We start from the raw sequence: 18,746 nt of genomic DNA, 5'->3' as shown, positions 1-18,746 counted from the left end.
AAAGTGTATGCCCTTTTATAAATCCACAGTGCATGGGGCATCCACACCTTGAATGCTATGTTCAGTTCTGGTCCTCACATCTCAAAAAAGATGTAGAAAATCTAGAGAAGGTCCAGAGAAGGGCAACAGGGATGATCAGTAGTATGGAGGAGCTTCCATATGAGGAGAGACTGAAGAGGATAGGCCTATTTAGTTTAGAAAAGAGACACTTGAGGTAGGAATATGATATGAAATACAAACTGGTGGAGATAAAATAAATAGGGATTTATTGTTTAATCTCTTTCACCATACAAGAACTAGGGGGTTACAAAATGAAACTAGTAGGTAGTAAATGTAAAACTAACAAAATGAAGTTTTTTTTCCCCACAGCATGTAATTACAGTATGAAACTCATTGTCACTAGATGGTGTGGAAGCCGACAATTTAGGCAGATTCAAAAAGGGGTTGGACACATCCTTGGAGAAAAGAGGCATTGGGAGCTGTTGAACATAGGAGTTAGGGATACAGCCTCTGCATTAGAACTTCCTAGACATTATATGTTGGGTGCTGCAAGTGAGAGGAACAGTGAAAAAACCCTTCTCATACCCAGTTTACTCTCCCTTTTAGCATCCACTCTACCACTGTGACACTGGATACTGGGCAAGATGGAACTATGATCTAATTCAGTAAATGGCAATTCTTATGTATCAGTCTTTAAAAACACCTTTAGCACAAGATGCCTTTTGTTGTTATATTTTTCCACATGATCATGTAATATGGGCATGTTGCAGATCATTCAGTCATTTGAATCATTACATTTGACATTACACACTGTAAGAGTATCTACTGCTCTCCAACATGGAGGCAAGGAGTCCAGCAGTAGTTAGATTATAGGAAAGTAGGGCTAGAAGGGACCTCACAAGGTCATCTGGTCTATCCTCCTGCATAAGGAAAGAATAAAGATGAAGTGGAAAGCACCAATTAAAATAAGTCTCATCCCCAAGCGCCTTATGTTGTCTAGTACAAAGAAGGTACATCAAAATGAGCTCATAGGACCTGACTATAAGTTGCTAAAGCAAGTAAGCACAAAAGCTTTGCATCTATGGATAGGATCCTAGCACCTCATTGCTGGTCACACTTCTTCATATCTGTCGTCACCAACTCTCTGATTGTTTTGCATTTATCTTTCCCAGGAACTCCTAAAAAGTCTTTTTTGACTATCCTTCTGTTCACTTCCTCTCCAAAAGCTGCTGGCATCTTTACCCCTCTCTTCACTCTAGGTTTTTTTCTGCCCATTACTGGTAGCCTGTAAAAAAGTATTTTGATGCCATTGGTTACATCCCTACACAGGTGGCTGACATCCCCTAATTGCATCTTGTGACTGGCAGCTGCAGGCACTATTAAGAAAAGCCTTTTGGAAGGAAATGTAGCTGATACAGAACTTCCAAACATCTTCCAGTTGTTTTTCCATAGCCTAACAGCAGTGAGAGGAGTTACTTGTAGTGAGAGGAGATGCTTGACAGCTTTCCACAATTTCCTCCAGCCCTTTATGTTTTTTCTTAACACTGTATAACCCTGATTCTTTTCCTATCGCCTCTAGGACAGCTAAAGACAGAGTGAGAAAGCTCTTGTAGCCTAAGTCTTTTTTTCAGCAAATGACACTTGCAGGGCTTACTGGAATTCCCAAGCACCTTTGGGAGTGCTAGGGTGAGATTCATGCTTTTGCTGAAATCACACTCTGAACACAGGTGCTAGGTCCCTCTGGTTACCCTGAGTCTCTCATTATCAAAAACATTTTTCCCAGCGTGGTGAAAAATATACAATTGCATGGATGAAGCTTCTGAATTTTAGCAGGGTGCTAATGATCAGTACTCCAATGTAGATTTTTTCTTAAACTCTTACACCACTTTGCAAATGTGTAGCATTAAAAAAAAATGCTGGAGTGTGTTTTGTTTGATATAACATCACTAGTGATTTTTTTAGAAAGGATAATGAAGTCTGCACATAATACAGCTTTGGCAAAACTGTCTAATATGATTTATGGATAGTTTATTCATAATTAATGTCTAATTGATAATCGCTTCAAAGAGAAAAGCTTTAAATGCAGTACAACCTCTCATTGATTAGTTAGCTTCTGTGCAGTGCTTTGAACTTCTAGAGCACTAGGCAGTGCTAACTACTATAATTGGTAACGTAGCAACAGCTGTAGTTAAGATTTCTTACACATCTCAGGTGAAATCCTGTGCCCATTGAAGTTCATGTTAGTTTTACCATTGATTTCAACAGGACATGGATTTCATTCTTCCAGTCTAAAGAATCATTTTCATTTGCTTATTATTTTATCAGATTTTCACTTTTGAGGGGGAATTTTCCAAGATCAGGAGTTCTTTTTTATGTATTAAAGGTCTGAGTAAAACCATTCAGAATGTTTTAAGTAGAAGGAGAAATGGGGAAAAAAGCTCCATGCTTTTTATAAGAGTCTTTGAGCCATAGGAAGAAAGGTTTTATTTGGAGACTGTCCCTAGATCAAATGTGTGTTTTGAGAGGCCTTTATTCAACTGGCTATGTTATATGGCTTGAACAAAACCCAGTCTCAGTCTCATATGTGCACAAAGACAACCCTTTATTTTCCTCCTGTTTAAACCAGTGTAAACCACAAGTAATTCGACTGTAACGAGCTGTAAAATTGGTCCATGCAAAAAGACAATCAAAACATTCTAACTTGGTATTAAAGATTTCTCAAATAAGGACCTTCCAGTATTCTCTGAGGACTCATTGAGCACATGAGAGTATTTAAACCATGTGGAATATTTTCTCCCTGATTGTTCCTGCCTAAACATCTTGCTCTTCTGCTCAGATTTGGAAATTTGGAATCAAGAAGGATTTTTTTCCCTTAGGATAGATTGGCACAGACTATAGGATTTTTTTTTCTTCTTCTGTAATGTTGAGCACAGTCCTCTTCTTAGGATGTTCTGAGCATACATTGGCAGAGCATTGCAGTGCCCTCATTTCTCCTGCTTTTACCTGTGCTGTGTTGTAAAGTGTTGTTGTTTTGGGTATTGTGCCTTGTAGTTGTGTAGCTCTAGAGGATTTCTTGGGTTAATGGTTACCTATGAAGACATGGGAATTGGGTTCAGTGGCCCAGGAAACCCCTTCCAGTTCTGTGTTCCTATATTTCTTTCTGTATACAAGTACAATCCAATAATTTTAAGATAGACATGTTTTGTGAACCGGTCTTTCTAGACCCTCAGAGTTAAGCAATAAGTAATTACTTGACAGTGTAAACATTTCTGTACAGTATCAAAGCCACTTTTCACAAATATTGCCAAGTCCCATGTTGCAGTGAACATTAGAAAAGAGCTGATAAATTCTAGTTCATACATATTTTGTAACCGGTTTCTGTGGCATGATCCATTAAGTATTTTAAAATTAAATAAAATTGTACATAATGCCATGAATAGCGCAACTAATGACAAATGATTGGGACATTTCTGTTTACCATGTAACCAGATTAATACTGACCTTTTTATGGATAAGGGTAGGGCAAAAACTTTGCCTGTGCAGGAAATGTGTAAAGATAGTTATAATCCCCATTCACAGAGTATTTCTTCCTATTGTGAACTTTTAGGTCCCACATTGTCCCACTTGGCCCCAATGCTTTTTTTTCTCTACCTCCCCTCTGACACAAGGGATAAACTACAGCAATCACCATCCTAAAAGATAGCGAAGCTGATGATCAATGTGGTAGCATGAGGAAAGTCAGGAGTCTTGTTCTGGGGCAGTGCTTCTCTACACATAAGCTAGGGCATTATTAAATTACTTATAAGTGGCTACATCTATGAGAGACTCTGACTGTGCAATAGCCCAATACTACTGTGTAATAGCATTGTGTGGCAACAACCATGACGTGATGCTACTGCACAGTAATATTAGGTTACTGTGCAGTAGCATCATGAAAAAGGTGTTTGTTGGAGCTTCTGCACAGTAACCGGGGTTTCTGTGAAGTTATATAGCACTTGTTTATTAATAACTGCAGAGTCAGCATCTCATGTAGCTGTGTCCAGTGTTACCTTTTCATTTAAACAAATTTGGAGAATTTTGATTCTCTGGTCATTTAGTGATATACTTTTATCTCTGAAATCGAAACAATGCCCTCATCTAGTGTCAACAACAGGAAACAAAGTATCAGCTAGAGGAAACTGGAGGAGTTCTGTACTCTAGACATAGAGATCTCTATGCAGCAAGATACAAGAAATTTTGGCCTTGCCAGAGCAGGTCCAGGATGCTCAGAATGCTACATGATCACACCAACAAAGTAGAATCCAGTCCTCAATCAGTAATATTAAGGCCACGACACACTTCAAATCTGAAATTCTCTTGCAGCTTCAGTAAGTGCCAGACAAGTCCTATAATTGTACAGAGACCACCACAGGGGGACTCCGCCCATAATACAAACTGGGTCCTAGATCATTCAGACCAGATCATTTAAAGTGCAAGCGTCTTTACACTACACTGGAGCATATTCATGCTTTTGTGGCTATAAATTTTGTTAAAACAATCTTTCTTGCCTCAGCACAGTTGACTTATGCTCTATTTATTGCTCCTACTACCTTTATAAGATCAGCAGTTCTGGTATGTAACTCAGAAACAGGCTATTATTTCTGTACAGAGGGATTTCTTCTCTTGTTTTACTTGTCATTTTACCTTTCCATTTGCATTATCCTCCCTCTTCTTCTCCTGCCACTCCTTTCTTTCCCTGCTACACTTGTTTCTCTTCCTCTCCTATTCCACTAACTCATTCCTCTTAAATTAATGTTTTCATATGCCATTACATTGGTAATTATCTTCTGCTTCTCTGTTAGTCCTCTCACCTATAGCTATAAATCCAAAACTGCCATGAATTGACAGATAGACAGAGGGTAGTTATCTTCCCAACTTTATTGTCTTTCTAACTTGACAGATGATTTCAGGAGTGCCCAAGTGTGCTGTGTTGAAGTCACATGGATGAATGAGGTAGCAACTGGACACAGACTCTCTACAGTGCTGTAGGTGGATAGTCTGTGTATCTGAAGTACCCACCTCAATATAGTAATATAAAGAATTAAGTCAGGTATTCTGGATGTACAAACATGTTTTTATGGTGAGGAGAGATACCTCTGTATTTCAATGACTGGAGATTCTGGAGCTATATTTGTCTAGCAACAGATTTTTGTTAAAGAAAGGAGCCATCTTAATGAGCTACCAGGGCTTGACTTCATCCTCCTTCCTCATAATTTCAGGATGGTATAATCAAGAGATTGTGCATCTCCAACTTGTGGAGTCTTAAACAGAATGAATGTTCACATATGAATGCTGTGGGGGCACACTTCTCACAAGACAATCACTCCCTCTCCGATCTCTCAGTTCTAATCCTCCAAGTGAATTTACAAAATACCTTCCATAGATGAGCCTATGAACTTCACTTCATAAATCTACTGGATACAAAAAATCATGGACTCAATATAGACATTGGTTTTATGACATTACAACCTACCTGACATCTGATGCAATAGGTACCTGCCTGACCTGACCTCTTACATTCTTCTTTTCCCCATTCTTTTCTCCCTTCTCCTCCCCTATTTTTCTGCCCTTTGTCTCCCTGATTTCCTACTATTTCCTTCTTCATTGAGAGCCTCTTTCTTACCCTGTATTATTACCTCTGTAACATTTCCCTTTGGCGTTTTTATCCCTCTCCCTCCCCCGCTTTACCTTTCATTTCTTCTTTCTACTTATTTATATTTTCACTACATCCTCTCACACCAAGCTTCTCTCATTCCTGTTTTTCTAATCTCCAACTATTTTCTTTTTCATTGACAGCCTCTTTTCCGCTTTGTATCCTATCACTGTAATATCTCCCCTTAGCCTTTTTCCCCCAGCTCTCTTTCCCCTCCCCTCTCTGCTTTACCTTTTGTCTTTCTAATTTCTACCTATTTACATTCTCACTGAGATCCTGCAACACTTTTAGTGTCTCTCATTTCTTGAAGTCTCAGAACAGCAGAGACTCCCTATGCCTGAAGAAAGGTGACTGTGCCCGAAAGCTTTCCAATAACTTTTTTTCCAACTACTCAGTTGGTCTAATAAAAGATAGCACATCTACTCAAAGAACCTTGCCCACATATCAACCTGGATTTAAATTTCAAGACTAGGAGAGCACATGCATATTATTAATATAAGGTAAAAGCTAGAATCCTTTTATTTGTATTCATAATATAATTTATTTTATGGTAATGACCAAGATCTCCATTTCACTGTGCAAACCTAGAAAAGAGATGATACTTGCCCTGAAGTATTTCTGGTCAGAATTCTCTGTTACTGCTTTTGATGGAAAAATTGGGCTTCCAGCTAAACAAAATATTTCATGAAAAGGTGTCTGCTTTCCTGTGGACAGTTTGATTTTGTCAATAAACAAAGCATCCAAATGAAATATTTTTGCCAAAATATTTCAATTCGGATGTGCTGCCACTGTTCCTCATGTGACTTGTAATAGCATCGCCTAACTTTCCTGCACCACTTTTCCTCAGTAAATCTCAAAGCATATACCAAAGGTCAGTATCATTATCCTTGTTTTATAGGTGGGAAGTTATTCTCATTGTGTATCATGTTTAAGTTTTGCAGGATTCAGTTTTTATCAATAAACATCAATAAGTGGCAATTTAGCTGCACACTCACAGACCGATGGAAAAATATTTCAATTGGTAATCATCAAAAGAGGAGGTACAAAAAAAAAATCCAAGATGGATTAGGAAATCTGGGATAGTTGGTGCTTAGGACCTCACCTGCTATGGGGCTGTTCTGGCACTGGCCGGGCTTGCGGCCAAGTTTCCCTGGGAAGACGCATGTAGACACACACACACACACACACACACACACACACACACACGAGTGGCAGCACTGGGCCCCCTGACTCCCAGCCACCAACAGTCCTGCCCCTCCAACCCCCAGTCTCAGCACAGTCTTACTAGTGAGGCCCCCAGCTTCTGCAGCAGCTGCCCAAACTGTTGCCAAAGGAGCAGTACACAGGCAACACAGCTGGGGCTTCCTCCACCCCAACTAAAAACTTAAATCAATAAAAATTGAAATAAATGCTTTAAAATAACCATCAATTTTATCCATCACAATTAAAAAAAAAAAAGAATTCTGCCAAGCCTAATCATGTTCTATTTAACCAGAAGATTGCTCCAATTTCATAGGAGTGGGATGTCCCTGGGGGTAAAAAAATATGCATGTATCAGCATGCAGATATAACAGGGATGAGCCCATAGAGAAAGAGTTGAGTAAAATGAAGATTTTGTTTCCTTTTTCTCTTCATAGATTGACTATCTCTGCTGAATGCCCCATGCAACTTGAAGATTTTCCCATGGATGCCCATGCTTGCCCACTCAAGTTTGGAAGCTGTAAGTTATTTTCACAAATACAAGTCATGAATGTAGTGTTTTGATCTATCTTTGCCATTTTAGGACAACATGTGCATTTCTTTCACTAAATGAGACTGATCTGATAGCACCTTCACTCTACTATCCTACTTCTGAGTTCTCACAGGCTTGTCTTATTTGTTTTGTTGATATCCAGGGATCCTGGTTTTCTCTGGCTTTAAAAAATCCCCAAATTTCAGTTTTAAAATAGTAATCCCAAATCCAGATATTTCCGTGATTAAAATGAAACACCACTAATCACAGAAAAATGTGGATTTGGGGTTACCTTTTTTAAACTGAAAATTGGGGATTTTTTTTTTAATCAGAGAAAACCAGGATCCCTGTTGAGAACTGATTTTTTTTTTATGCTTATGAATGAGTTAAACTTTCCTCAGTGTTGGATATGTATTATTTTGAAATACAGCTAATGGTGTATGCTAAAATACACTACAAACATAAATATCTAGCAATTATCAGAAGAGGAAAAATCTGCCTATTAGTCTTTGATAATCCCAGTCCTATACACCCATGTATGCAAGTTCATGTAAGAAGATACACAAGCATATGATTGTATACATGAACACACTATTCTGTAAAGTATATGCTGAAGTGATGATTTTTTCTTGATACTTTGAGTCTATAATCCACCATAACCCTGCCTTGCCAGAATTTTTCTTTTAAAGTAACTTTAGGGGATTGCATGTCTATATTTAAACACAAAGCCCTTAATTAAGGTACAGACTTGGCTACTCAAATAGATGTCTTTTATTTCAGTAAACAAAATAGACTCAAGGTGCAATGAAAGTGAAGACTTTTGATGTTACCAGCCAAAATATGTAGTAAATCCCTCATGCAATTTAACTCCAGGATTTTTTAATGCACCCCATGCCCCTCATCCCAGTTTTTATCAGTTGAAAATCATTAAACTCATGCTTTCATCTTTTGTATCTGTATTAGTTTAACATTGACTACATACTGTTTTCTTGTGATGACAATGATAAGTGAACATGCTGTATTTACTCAAATACAAGACGAGGTTCCCGCCCCCACATCAGCATGAGGAAAAAAGCCCCCTCATCTTAGCTTTGCATACAAGAAAACTTAATTAAATACATTTTCTATCATTAAACTGTTGCCAAAACCAGCATGTTCTCAGCAATGGAAATCAATTATGAAGTTGATTAAATGCAGCCAATACTGAGCAGAACTATAAAACACGTGGCCCATATGGGGCAAACACACTAATGGGAATCTTATTTTTTTTAGCCTGTAACAAGTGGGTGTCCCGGGCCCGGTTGAGTCATTGGCTCACCCACTTGTTTCAGGGCTAACTGCCTGCCTGCCAGACCTGCCATGCCTTTAATGAGACTAATTAAAAGTTGTTAACCAGGCGGGAGGCTGCCCATTTAATTGCCCCGATGCCAAGGGCATACATGACTCCAAATCTCCCCTTATACCCTGTCCCATGCCTCACAGATGGCATCCATGGCCTAACACCCAGCCTATAGCTTATTTGGCCTAACACGTGGCCTATAGTGTACCCCACACTGGGGTCTCCCTCCAGTGTCCCCACACTGGGACCCATACTCCCACACCCTCACACTAGGATCTGCACTCCAGTGCCTCACGTCAGGACTCTCACTCCCATGCACTCACACTGGAGCTTGCAATCCCTATGCCCTCATATCAGGACTCTCAATCCCTGTGCCCTCACACTGGGCTTGCAATCACACCCACTCAGGGCTCCCGACCCTTTCCTTTGTCACAGGCTCCCTGCCTGGCTTAGGACCCTTTTGGTTCCCTCACACCCAACACTGGGCCTCAATCCCCTTTTCACCCTGGAGCCTCACAACCAGCTCCTTCTTAGGCTCAGTATCCCGCCCCCCTGGAGCCTCACACCCACCTCCCTTTGTGAACCTCAGGCCTTGCTGTGGACCTGGGCTCTGTCCAGGTCCCTTCACACAACCTGGACCCCACCTCAAGCTCCACACAGCAAACCTGGGCCCTTGCTTTTTTCTCAGGGTGTGCTCTCCCAGTCTTTCCCCTCCATGAGGAAAGCCACAAGGCAGCAGGGGCTGAGGTGTTCTGGGGCCCCATACTTGCCCTTCACTGAGGGGCACATTCGTGGCATTTCTTGGAGACTGCCCCACTACTGGAAGCCTGACCACACCATCCAGCCCTAGCAGGGTGTAGTTTTAGGTCATGCCCCAGGACCAGGAGCCTCCAGCATCCCCATAGCTCCTGCCCTGCACCTCCAAGTTCTTACATGAGCAGCAGCTCCAGCTGGGTGGTGTTCTACTCCCAGCTGCTTGCAGCAAATTGCTGGCTTCACTGCTCAAGCCCTGTTCTTATAACAAACAGCTGGGCCCTTTTCCCAATCAGGCAGTTGTGCCTGCTTGGGGGTGCAGGCTGCTCTGCTGCTTGCCCATGCCCCTTTGAGTAACAGAGCACAACTTGTGCTCTGTTACATAGCTTTTAAAAAAATGGGAGAGGAGGTCTTCTCTCCACAGGGAACTGGTATTGGGCCTGGAGGTACTGCAATACCAGGCCATCACCAAGAGGTCCAGAGCCAAATCTAACACCCTCCCTTTGATTCCAAAAATGCTTAATCTTAGCCAAAAAATGCAGCCTATCTGAATAAAATATACGTGAGTGGCCATTGAGTACAAATGCCATCCTCATTGCCAACTCTTTTTCAAGTCGTGATGAGCCGCTACATTGCCTACATTTTTAGCTTCTCTTCACTCCCACAGCGGAGCTGTGCCTTCTTTATGATTTCCAGGGATTACTGTTTCTTCACTGGCCTTAAATGTCTGTCCAATAACACCAAACAGAGCCCCAAACAGTTCACCCAGAATCCTTCTGTCACCCCCTCTCTCAGCTTGTCTTATATGATTAGTGTAGCCCCACCCTCCATGAGGTGGAGCCAAACCAGGTTGCCTTGCACCTCATGTACATGTACATTTTTGGAGGATCCCAAGTCTCATGACAAGAACATCTGGTTCCAGTCATGAGTGGGAGGCTAATTAGTACATAAAACCTTTGTTGGGGAAGTCTGGAGTACTGTCACGGAGCACGAGAGTGCCCCGTGCCTAGAGAGAAGAAACTGCCAGGGAGAGAAAGCCCTGGCAGAGCATAACAAGCCCAGCTGAGTGTTGCCAGGGTAACGAGCCCAGCTGCGGGTTGCTGGGGCAACTAAGGAGAGCCAGCTGCCTGTAGGAGGTAGGGCCTGGCCCTTATAAAGCCCAGGGCTGAGGCCAAGCTGGTAGTTCTCTGCCAGCAGCTGGAGAGGCAGGAGCTCCCTCAGCCAAGACATGGGAAGAAGCCTGACTTGCAAGTACAGCTCACGATAGCTCTGAGAGGATTGGGCAGTATGGTTTAGCCAGGGGGCTTTATGTTTGCGTTACAGCCAGGAGGCTCTAGTTTATGTTTGGCTTATGTATTATACCGGAGGCTTGGGTGAGGCTATAGGGGTTGGAGGAGGCCTCATAGAGGGGGCTCATGGTAAAGTGGGGTCCCTGGTGCCAGTGAGGGCACACTAGGCCCTGAGAGTTGCAGGGCAGAGTTGTGGAGTCAGTTAAGAGGAGTGGCTGAACCTCATAGGGACCCCATAGGGGTGGGGTGCCCTAGCGCCAGTGGAGGCACAGCTTGCGTGCCAGTGGAGGTGCAATTGAGTGCAACCAGTAGGTTACGGGCGGGGAACTGAGACCCTGGATTGTATGTGGGGTGCATAGACCCCAGCCCTGAGAAGGGCATATTTGAGAAGGCCCGGCGTGGGCACAGTGAGCCCCAAAGAGGGGGCGGCACTACTAGGAAGCCCAAGGTGGGCACAAGGAGCCTGAGAGGGGCAATATGGGAAGAGCCTAACGGGGCAATATATGAGAAACCCAGGATGGGTGTAGTGAGCCCGGTAATCGGCTAGCGCTGCAGGGAAAAACCCAGAGAAGGACAGGGTGCTGCAGTGGTCCTGTAAAAGGGGATAGCAGCACAGCGTCCTGTAAAAGGGGAAGCAGCGCGGTGGGCCTGAAAGACCGGAGGCTCGAGATAAGAATCCCAAGGTGGACAAGGGTCCCTGAGTGGGACAACACTTGTAGAAGAGGCCCCAGAAAAGGGGGGCAGCATTATAGGAAGCCCAAGGAGGGCACAGCGAGTCCCAGAGAGTGGGCGCCTTGTGAGAGAAGACCCCAGAGAGGAGGCAGAGTATATAGGAAGCCCAAGGTGGGCACTGCGAGCCCCAGAGAGGGGAGCGCCTTGTGAGAGAAGACCCCAGAGAGGGGGCAGACTACATAGAGAAGGACACGCCAACGTCAGGTACATCAGCAAGGCTTGGGGCGTGGTATTAGGGGTGGTAGGAGCCACGCGCAGCCCACAAGGCTAGGGTGCTTGAGTAGCACCCAGTGTATGGGGAGACCTACAAGGGGTCCAGGAGTTTACGTGCCCGAGGAGATGCAAGGTAGCCTCCCTATTACATTTACTTTAAGAGCAAAGACGTGGCGGGCGAGAATGGAGGGGGCCCTTGGGCCAAATTAGCATGGAGAGAGGGCCTTGAGGAGATCACGGCCCTCCTGAAGGACCCTGCCGTGACAAGTACACACACATACTGTGCAGTGCTGAGCTGTGTGGTGACCATAGATTGACGTGTTGTTGACTTTACTGTGGCCCAGCCCAGTGAACTATATGGTAAATCATGAGTCTTTTGACTTTGGACTAAGATCATCCCTAGTTTGTACTATATATAAGTAGGTACAAAAGTATTCCTTAAAAGTGGGTGTATAAAGTACCTGTGCTAAAACTTGCAGCAGTTTCAAAAAAGGTAAAATGCATCAATTCTGGTTGAACTAAGTCTATGGGTGCTTTATGCAAATTGCTATAGGTATGTTTACTTCAAGGTCAGTGTTTTCAAAGTTGCTTTTCACTTCTATGTTTTCATAGAGACCAGGGTCTGACAGTAAGTAGTGGTAAAGGGACTGCAAAGGGAAGAAGTATGGCGGAAAAAGGGACTACCTGACTCTCCAGATCTATTTTCCCTGCTGTAGCAGTAGGAAGGGGACAAATTAAAGGCTAATTTCCAGTAATTAGATTCTATATGTGGAAAATTATATGATGTTGTTATAAACAAATGTATACATTTTCCATATATAAAATCTAATTATTGAGGGTCACTTTATATTTGAGTAAATATGGTAAAATGATTACCAAATTACTAGAGTTAATTGATTTCCCTTCTTCTGAAGTAAAACAAAACAAAAGCCAACCCCCGCCCCCCCCACCCCCACAAGTTTCTTCTTTGTAGGAAATGTTTGTGTTAACAGGGTCAGTGTACCGTCATGAGTACTATCATGTTAAACAGTAACAATATAATTTGAAAGTCTTGCTCGTGTACATTGTAAATCTCACCTTTAAGTCTTAGAAGTAGACTAGAAGCTTCATGCCAAAACCAAACTGTTAAAGGGTTTGGCATATTCACAGAAATGTGTGATTATGTTTTTTAAAGATAATCATGAACTACAATAAGAATTTGGAAAAAAAAATACACAAAATGCCCATTGCTGATTTGCTATTCTTGTGATACAGTGGAAGCTTTGACTTCTAAAGTGATTAGTTCATAATGTAGGCTTGTGCCCTTGGGTAGATTTAAGGACCTCTTACAGGATGTACAGTACAGAGTTTGGTTAAACACTAAAGCTTTTCTTAAAGTTAAGTGTGGGCTTCAGAACTTCCCCAACTGAGAGGCAGTATGATTAAGTTTGCTTTGTATTTGTGAGCACCAGTGTTCAGAAAACCATGAAAGTACAGGAGAAAGTAATGCCACTGTTTTGAGTAAAACCAAAAAACATTCAGTGCGACCTTCAAGTTTGTTTTGTTGAATCTTATTGAAATGCAAATCTACATACTGTGTATGCCAAGCGGTGTAAGCTAGTGGGGCATTACAAGTAATTTTAATGTTTCAAAGAAAAGTAAAAAGGTGACATTAAAAAGTATGTATGTACTGAATGCCCCTCTAACTCTTACCACATTCACAGCATAACCTTATAATTAGTTCTCTGTTAAACTACTTCAGGTCTTCTTTAACTTGTCCCTCTATACCTAGGCACTGAACTGTCTAGTATGTGAGATTTCTGATGGCTTGGAAATCTCTGCAATACCTACATATACACTATAAGTCTCTCAGTCTTCTGAATGTCTTTATTATGACTGAAAGGCCATCAAGGAGCTTGTTATATTATTTTTTTCCCACAGTATAATAGCATTACTTACTGCAGATGAATAGAAAGCTGGGGCCATATTCTCTGCTAACACAAATCCATATGGATCCTCCTACTTAGAAATGAAGCTTTTATACTAGTGAGAATATGGCTTCTAAATACTGCATTCCATAATTCATCTTCAGTCACCCTTTTGCTTTAAATTAGATTTCATTAAATGAGATTTGAAACATCTTCATATTTAATATGGACACAAGGAGCATCTTTACATGTGCTTCAGGAGTGGCAGGGAGGGAGGAGTGGGGGGACTTTAACTAAAGCTCATTGAACAAGCTCTAATTAAAGTACCCCGACTGCCATTTTGAAGTGCGGAGATGCTGATTACAGAAGACACCAAGGCTGCCAGAGCGTGCTAATTAGCACATTCCAGCAGACTGGATTAATCGAGTCTGCTCTGATGCGCTGTAATTATAGTGCACTGGAGCAGGTGTCCCACATGTCTAAAGGCACCCAAGGAGGCTACAAGTATCTATATAATATACTCCTTCTGAAACTTGAGTGGTGTTCGCTGGCTGTTGTCCTTGAGTTCTTAATCTGTTGCCAATGTGGCCTTTCATTTGGCAAAGGCTACACTGTAAAAACTATTACTTGTGTTTTTATTGTTTATTATTTCAATTGTCTTACAGGTAGTTTTCACGTGGTGCACGTTTCCTTATGTGTCTCACCTTGAATTAGCCCTGCAAGATATTTTGTTGCTACAGAATGAACTTCTCTGATTCTAGGGTCTTCTGGAATTCTCAGAGTTACAAGTCACCCAAGCAGAAAATAAAACAACAAAATAGATCTTTATTTCTGTCAGGAAGGGACATGATGCACCTCCTACCTCTTTGCCTCTTGACATGCAGACTCTGCCCACTTGCTTGCTGCTTTGTTTTGCTGTCCTGCACTGACCATTTCATATTCTTCCTTTTCCCCACACCCATATTCTCTACTCAATCCTTAAAATGCATGATACACTCTGAGATAAAGCCTTTCATTTGAAGGCCATTTAAAACAATTGCCTAGAAGGAGAAATGTGTGCATTCTTGGGCAGTTATTCTTATGGACCCTTTATCAATGCCAAGCAGTCTTGAAGATGATTTAATATGAGCTTGTGGCTGTGAACAAAGTTCTTGATTCATGGAAACAAAGCTAAACTAACCTAAACAAGCTTATTGGGTTTCCACTTCTCCCAGCGCTTGCATATTAAATCACACAGATTTATCAGATCAAAAGTGTTCCACCTGGACTGTCACAGCCACAGGATAAAAGTGTCTTGGAAAATGTAAGTGAATTGGGTATGGCTATAGTAGGGGGTTTCCACCTTTTTAGACTGAGGAATCCCTCGATAGACTTAATGAACCTCTTGGAAAATGCCAGCTCCTAGTTTTCACTTTTTTATCACAGAAATAGAATAGTTTTTTGTAGATAATAGAGCAAAGAACTCAAAGACTGCAACTATGGATTTCTATTTGAAATCTCTGGATTTATTTTGTGAATTATGTTTGTAAACCTAACAGTGCTAATGTGTGGAAAGGACACAAATGTTGGAAAGGATTTCAAGCCACCCTAGGGTGGTGTTGTACCCTGGTTGAGAATTACTGGACTATTGTCTGACCACCTCCACTGACTGCCTTTAATAATACTTTGTAAAAATGCTGTTTAGTTAGGCCTCTCAACACCCTTATGAATATAAGTAAACATCATTATCTCTAGAGTACCTGAAGCAGAGAGAAATTAATTGATTTTCTTCCAGGTCACACAACAAAGTAATGTTAGAACAAGGATTAGAATTGCATTCTTTGGCTCATAAGACAGTTATTTAAACTAGACCACAGAGATGCATACCTGGGCAACATATTTAATTGCTAAATCTCCTAAATTTTACACTTCATGTTAATTGTATCAATTTTACCTAGCTCATAAGGATGACTTGAAGATAAATGAATCGGTTAGTAAGTGTTAGTCAGTGCTTTGTCACCATAAAATTTTGTATCATGGAGAGATGGTGACTCTAGATTTTGTCAGGTGCTTGTGTATATTATCCCTGTAGAATCAAGTACAAATATATACATACTTGTTAATAAATTTCCTCACAGGACTCTACCAGACCATCTGAAATGCTTATCTGTGGTATGATTGAATGGCTAAGTATGTGAATCTGTTGCTTTCTTATCACTGGCCCGCAAAATCATCCTAAAAGGGATTTTCTTTCTGGAAACTAAAGGCCAGACCCCCATACAACCACCCTGAAAATAAAAATGCCTTGGGTAGACTAAGTGCAGAAATGCAAAATTACAATCCCGAAAAAGTCCTGCTCATCAGTTGCCTGACCCTGAAGGTACAGAGACTGGGTCCCTCTTTGCTTGATCTAAATATTTTCCTAGGGTATGTACATCTATTACATTTAGATCAGCCCAACTAGGGTTAGGTCAGTCTGAATGCCCATCCATGCAGGTGTTCAGGGGGGTTAAATTGCCCCAAGAATGGCAGGCCTGATTTAAATTAGTTCACATGAGGAGGGTGAACTAACTTAGATTGGGAATGGGTTAATTCAATCTATCAAACACTTACATGCATTCAGAGTGTAGCCACAGGGCTGGGAAAGTCCAGCTGCTCACCACAGCCCCAAGCCCCTCTCACCCTGAACAAGCTGTTTTTAGCCCTTTGATCCTCCCCTGCCCCAAATAAACAACCTCCTCTGCAGATCCATCAGCCTCCTCACTAGCCGACCCCTAATCCTGCCCACCCTTCTCCCAACCCCATATTACTTATACTGGTTTCCCCACACAGCTTCCAAGAGTGACGAACATCTGTATGCACCACTAGGTACTTGACGTTCTGTTTCTATGCATGCCTAGATGTGCCCTAAACTCATTTACAAAGCACCATGATTAGAGCTAGTTGAGAGAGTACAGTGGAGAAAGTGCCTATAGAAAGTCTATGCTAGCATTCCCACCTCTATTAGCAGCTGCAGCACTGGTAAGGGTTTTTAAAAAAATAGTGTGGACAACTTTCCATGTTGGTAAAACTGGAAAACTAAAACTAGGCAATGTGTTGAGCTTGGCAGAGTGTTTTGAGGTCCTTGCATGAATGATGATGAACAAATGAAAAAAGTGTTTATTAGTGAGATAAAGGAATAAATTGAACTGTTAGTAAATACAGCACAAAAACTGTGCTAGCTGGACTGTGGAACTTCACATAAGGAAGCAGAGCTCTTCTGTCACCCTGTCTATAGATCCTTGCATAACGCTGCTGTATAACTTCTGTATTATTTGGTGTACTATGATATACATTGAGGGTAGGATCCTCCAGTCAGAGGGAATTAAGAAGTTAGGGATGTTCTGCATGAAATCCTAGAAGCAGCTAGGCTTGAGGGGAAAACTTTAGTTGAGATTGTTTGTTTAATTTGTAGTAAAGCTAACTCTACTGTACTTCAAAAGAATGGACTGAAGTTATCTCCTCAGACATAAATTTGGCTTACACACACATGCATGGTGTGCTTTTATTTTTTCTTGGGTATTATTTTGTTAGTGCTTACCCATGTTGCAGAATGAACAGAACATCCTCAAGACCCTTGATTCTGCCCTATCCTCTATCTTCCTAAGCTCTCTGTCTAATCATATTCAAGCCCCATTCCAAGAATTTTGGGCTTTTCTTGTGGTTTCTCGCAACCAATGGCCTGTGATGACAGGGCTGCTTTATTACTTGAGTAATTATATTACTCCTATAATTTAGGAGTTATAGCATTGACTGTTCTACCTCATAGATTACTATCAGATGAAGGAGAATTTAGGTATTAAACAAACTGGTGCCTATCCTAAAGGACATTTGTCTCAGATTATTACTCTCAGTTTGCTGCATACAAATTTCCACTGAAGTACTGAAACACAAATCCAACATTGGTGCCACTGACACCGCTGTGGGGTAATTATTGTTAAAATTCTAGAGTGCTGTTTGCAGAAGCAGGAAAGCCCAGTCCTCGCTGCCAAAAAAGCTTTGAGGAGAAGGCCGCTTGCCCTCTACATATTATGCAAATCATTAATTGATGTTGTTTGCTTCACTGCCACAGTAACCCATCTGTGGTGGAGGAAGGAACATTATTAACCTAATGTTCACTGTGGTGACATCACCCCTGCACAAAAGGCCACGACAAGGACAGGGGAGAATATAAGCCTCATGTAAACTATTTTGAGACTTTAAGAGTAATACACATACCTCCCGAAGCCAGGTAAGGGCATAGTGCTCTGGGTGAATTTCTCCTTCATTGCTTTCACCCTGCACCCTACATGGCTATTTTAAAAATGCAGAATTAAAAAAAATCCTCATGTAACTAAGCTGCATGTAGGTTCTAACTGGCCAAAACTAATGTCATGCAAATTAATCTAATGCAAACACCGCAATCTATAAAGGCTTGTAGAAACTGTGTGTTCCAAAGTGATCACAGCATTCAGAGTAATGAGCATCTACTTGTGACAAAATAATTTAAGTAACTTAAAACCATTCAGATACCCTTGCACGCAGGTCTGCTAGCATCTTAAGACACTGAAGGCATAATTCACAAGGGTAAGCAATTACCCAAATGAGTCAGACCATTCCTGAGGCAAACAGACCCCACAGATTCCACCTGCACAGATGTATCCCTCTCACCCAACCCAACACTGTGTGAGTGTGTAGGCATACACATACAATAACAAGTGTCACAGGCAAAAAAAAGGGGTTTTGCAGTCTGACTTGGAAAGATGCCATAACTATTAAAAAATGCTGTGCACCTCACTCACCTCCAGAGTTTCAACTCTTTTCTATATTATAGATCTCTCTCTCTCTCTCGATTATATAGTTTTATCTATCTATAGGGCATGTGTAGATGAAACGGGGGCCCTAAATTGAAGCAGTGGGTTTTAAAAAACACCATTTCAATTTAGGGCTGATTAAACCCCCGTGTCATGCACACACCCTGCTGACTTACCTACCTGTCTAGCGGGGAGGGGAGGGCAAGATGCTGGTAGGTGGAGTGATCACTGGGCTGAAGGGGGCGGGAGAGCTGGTGCCACAGGAGCAGTGCCGCCCC

The 18,746-nt window shown here is 41.7% G+C and overlaps 1 protein-coding gene across 1 annotated transcript in view; it reads left to right on the top strand.

Moving 5' to 3' along the window:
• GABRA5 (gamma-aminobutyric acid type A receptor alpha5 subunit) overlaps positions 1-18,746 on the top strand; it is a 95,878-nt gene that overhangs the window by 34,221 nt on the left and 42,911 nt on the right. The window contains exon 5 of the mRNA XM_006017061.1: positions 7,330-7,412. Coding sequence (XP_006017123.1) covers positions 7,330-7,412 — 83 coding nt within the window. The remainder of the gene's footprint in view (positions 1-7,329; positions 7,413-18,746) is intronic.

This window comes from Alligator sinensis, unplaced genomic scaffold (assembly GCF_000455745.1).
Source record: "Alligator sinensis unplaced genomic scaffold, ASM45574v1 scaffold144_2, whole genome shotgun sequence".
NCBI lineage: Eukaryota > Metazoa > Chordata > Crocodylia > Alligatoridae > Alligator > Alligator sinensis.
Note: the sequence above shows the minus strand (reverse complement) of the source record. Positions and strands in the feature narration are given on the sequence as shown.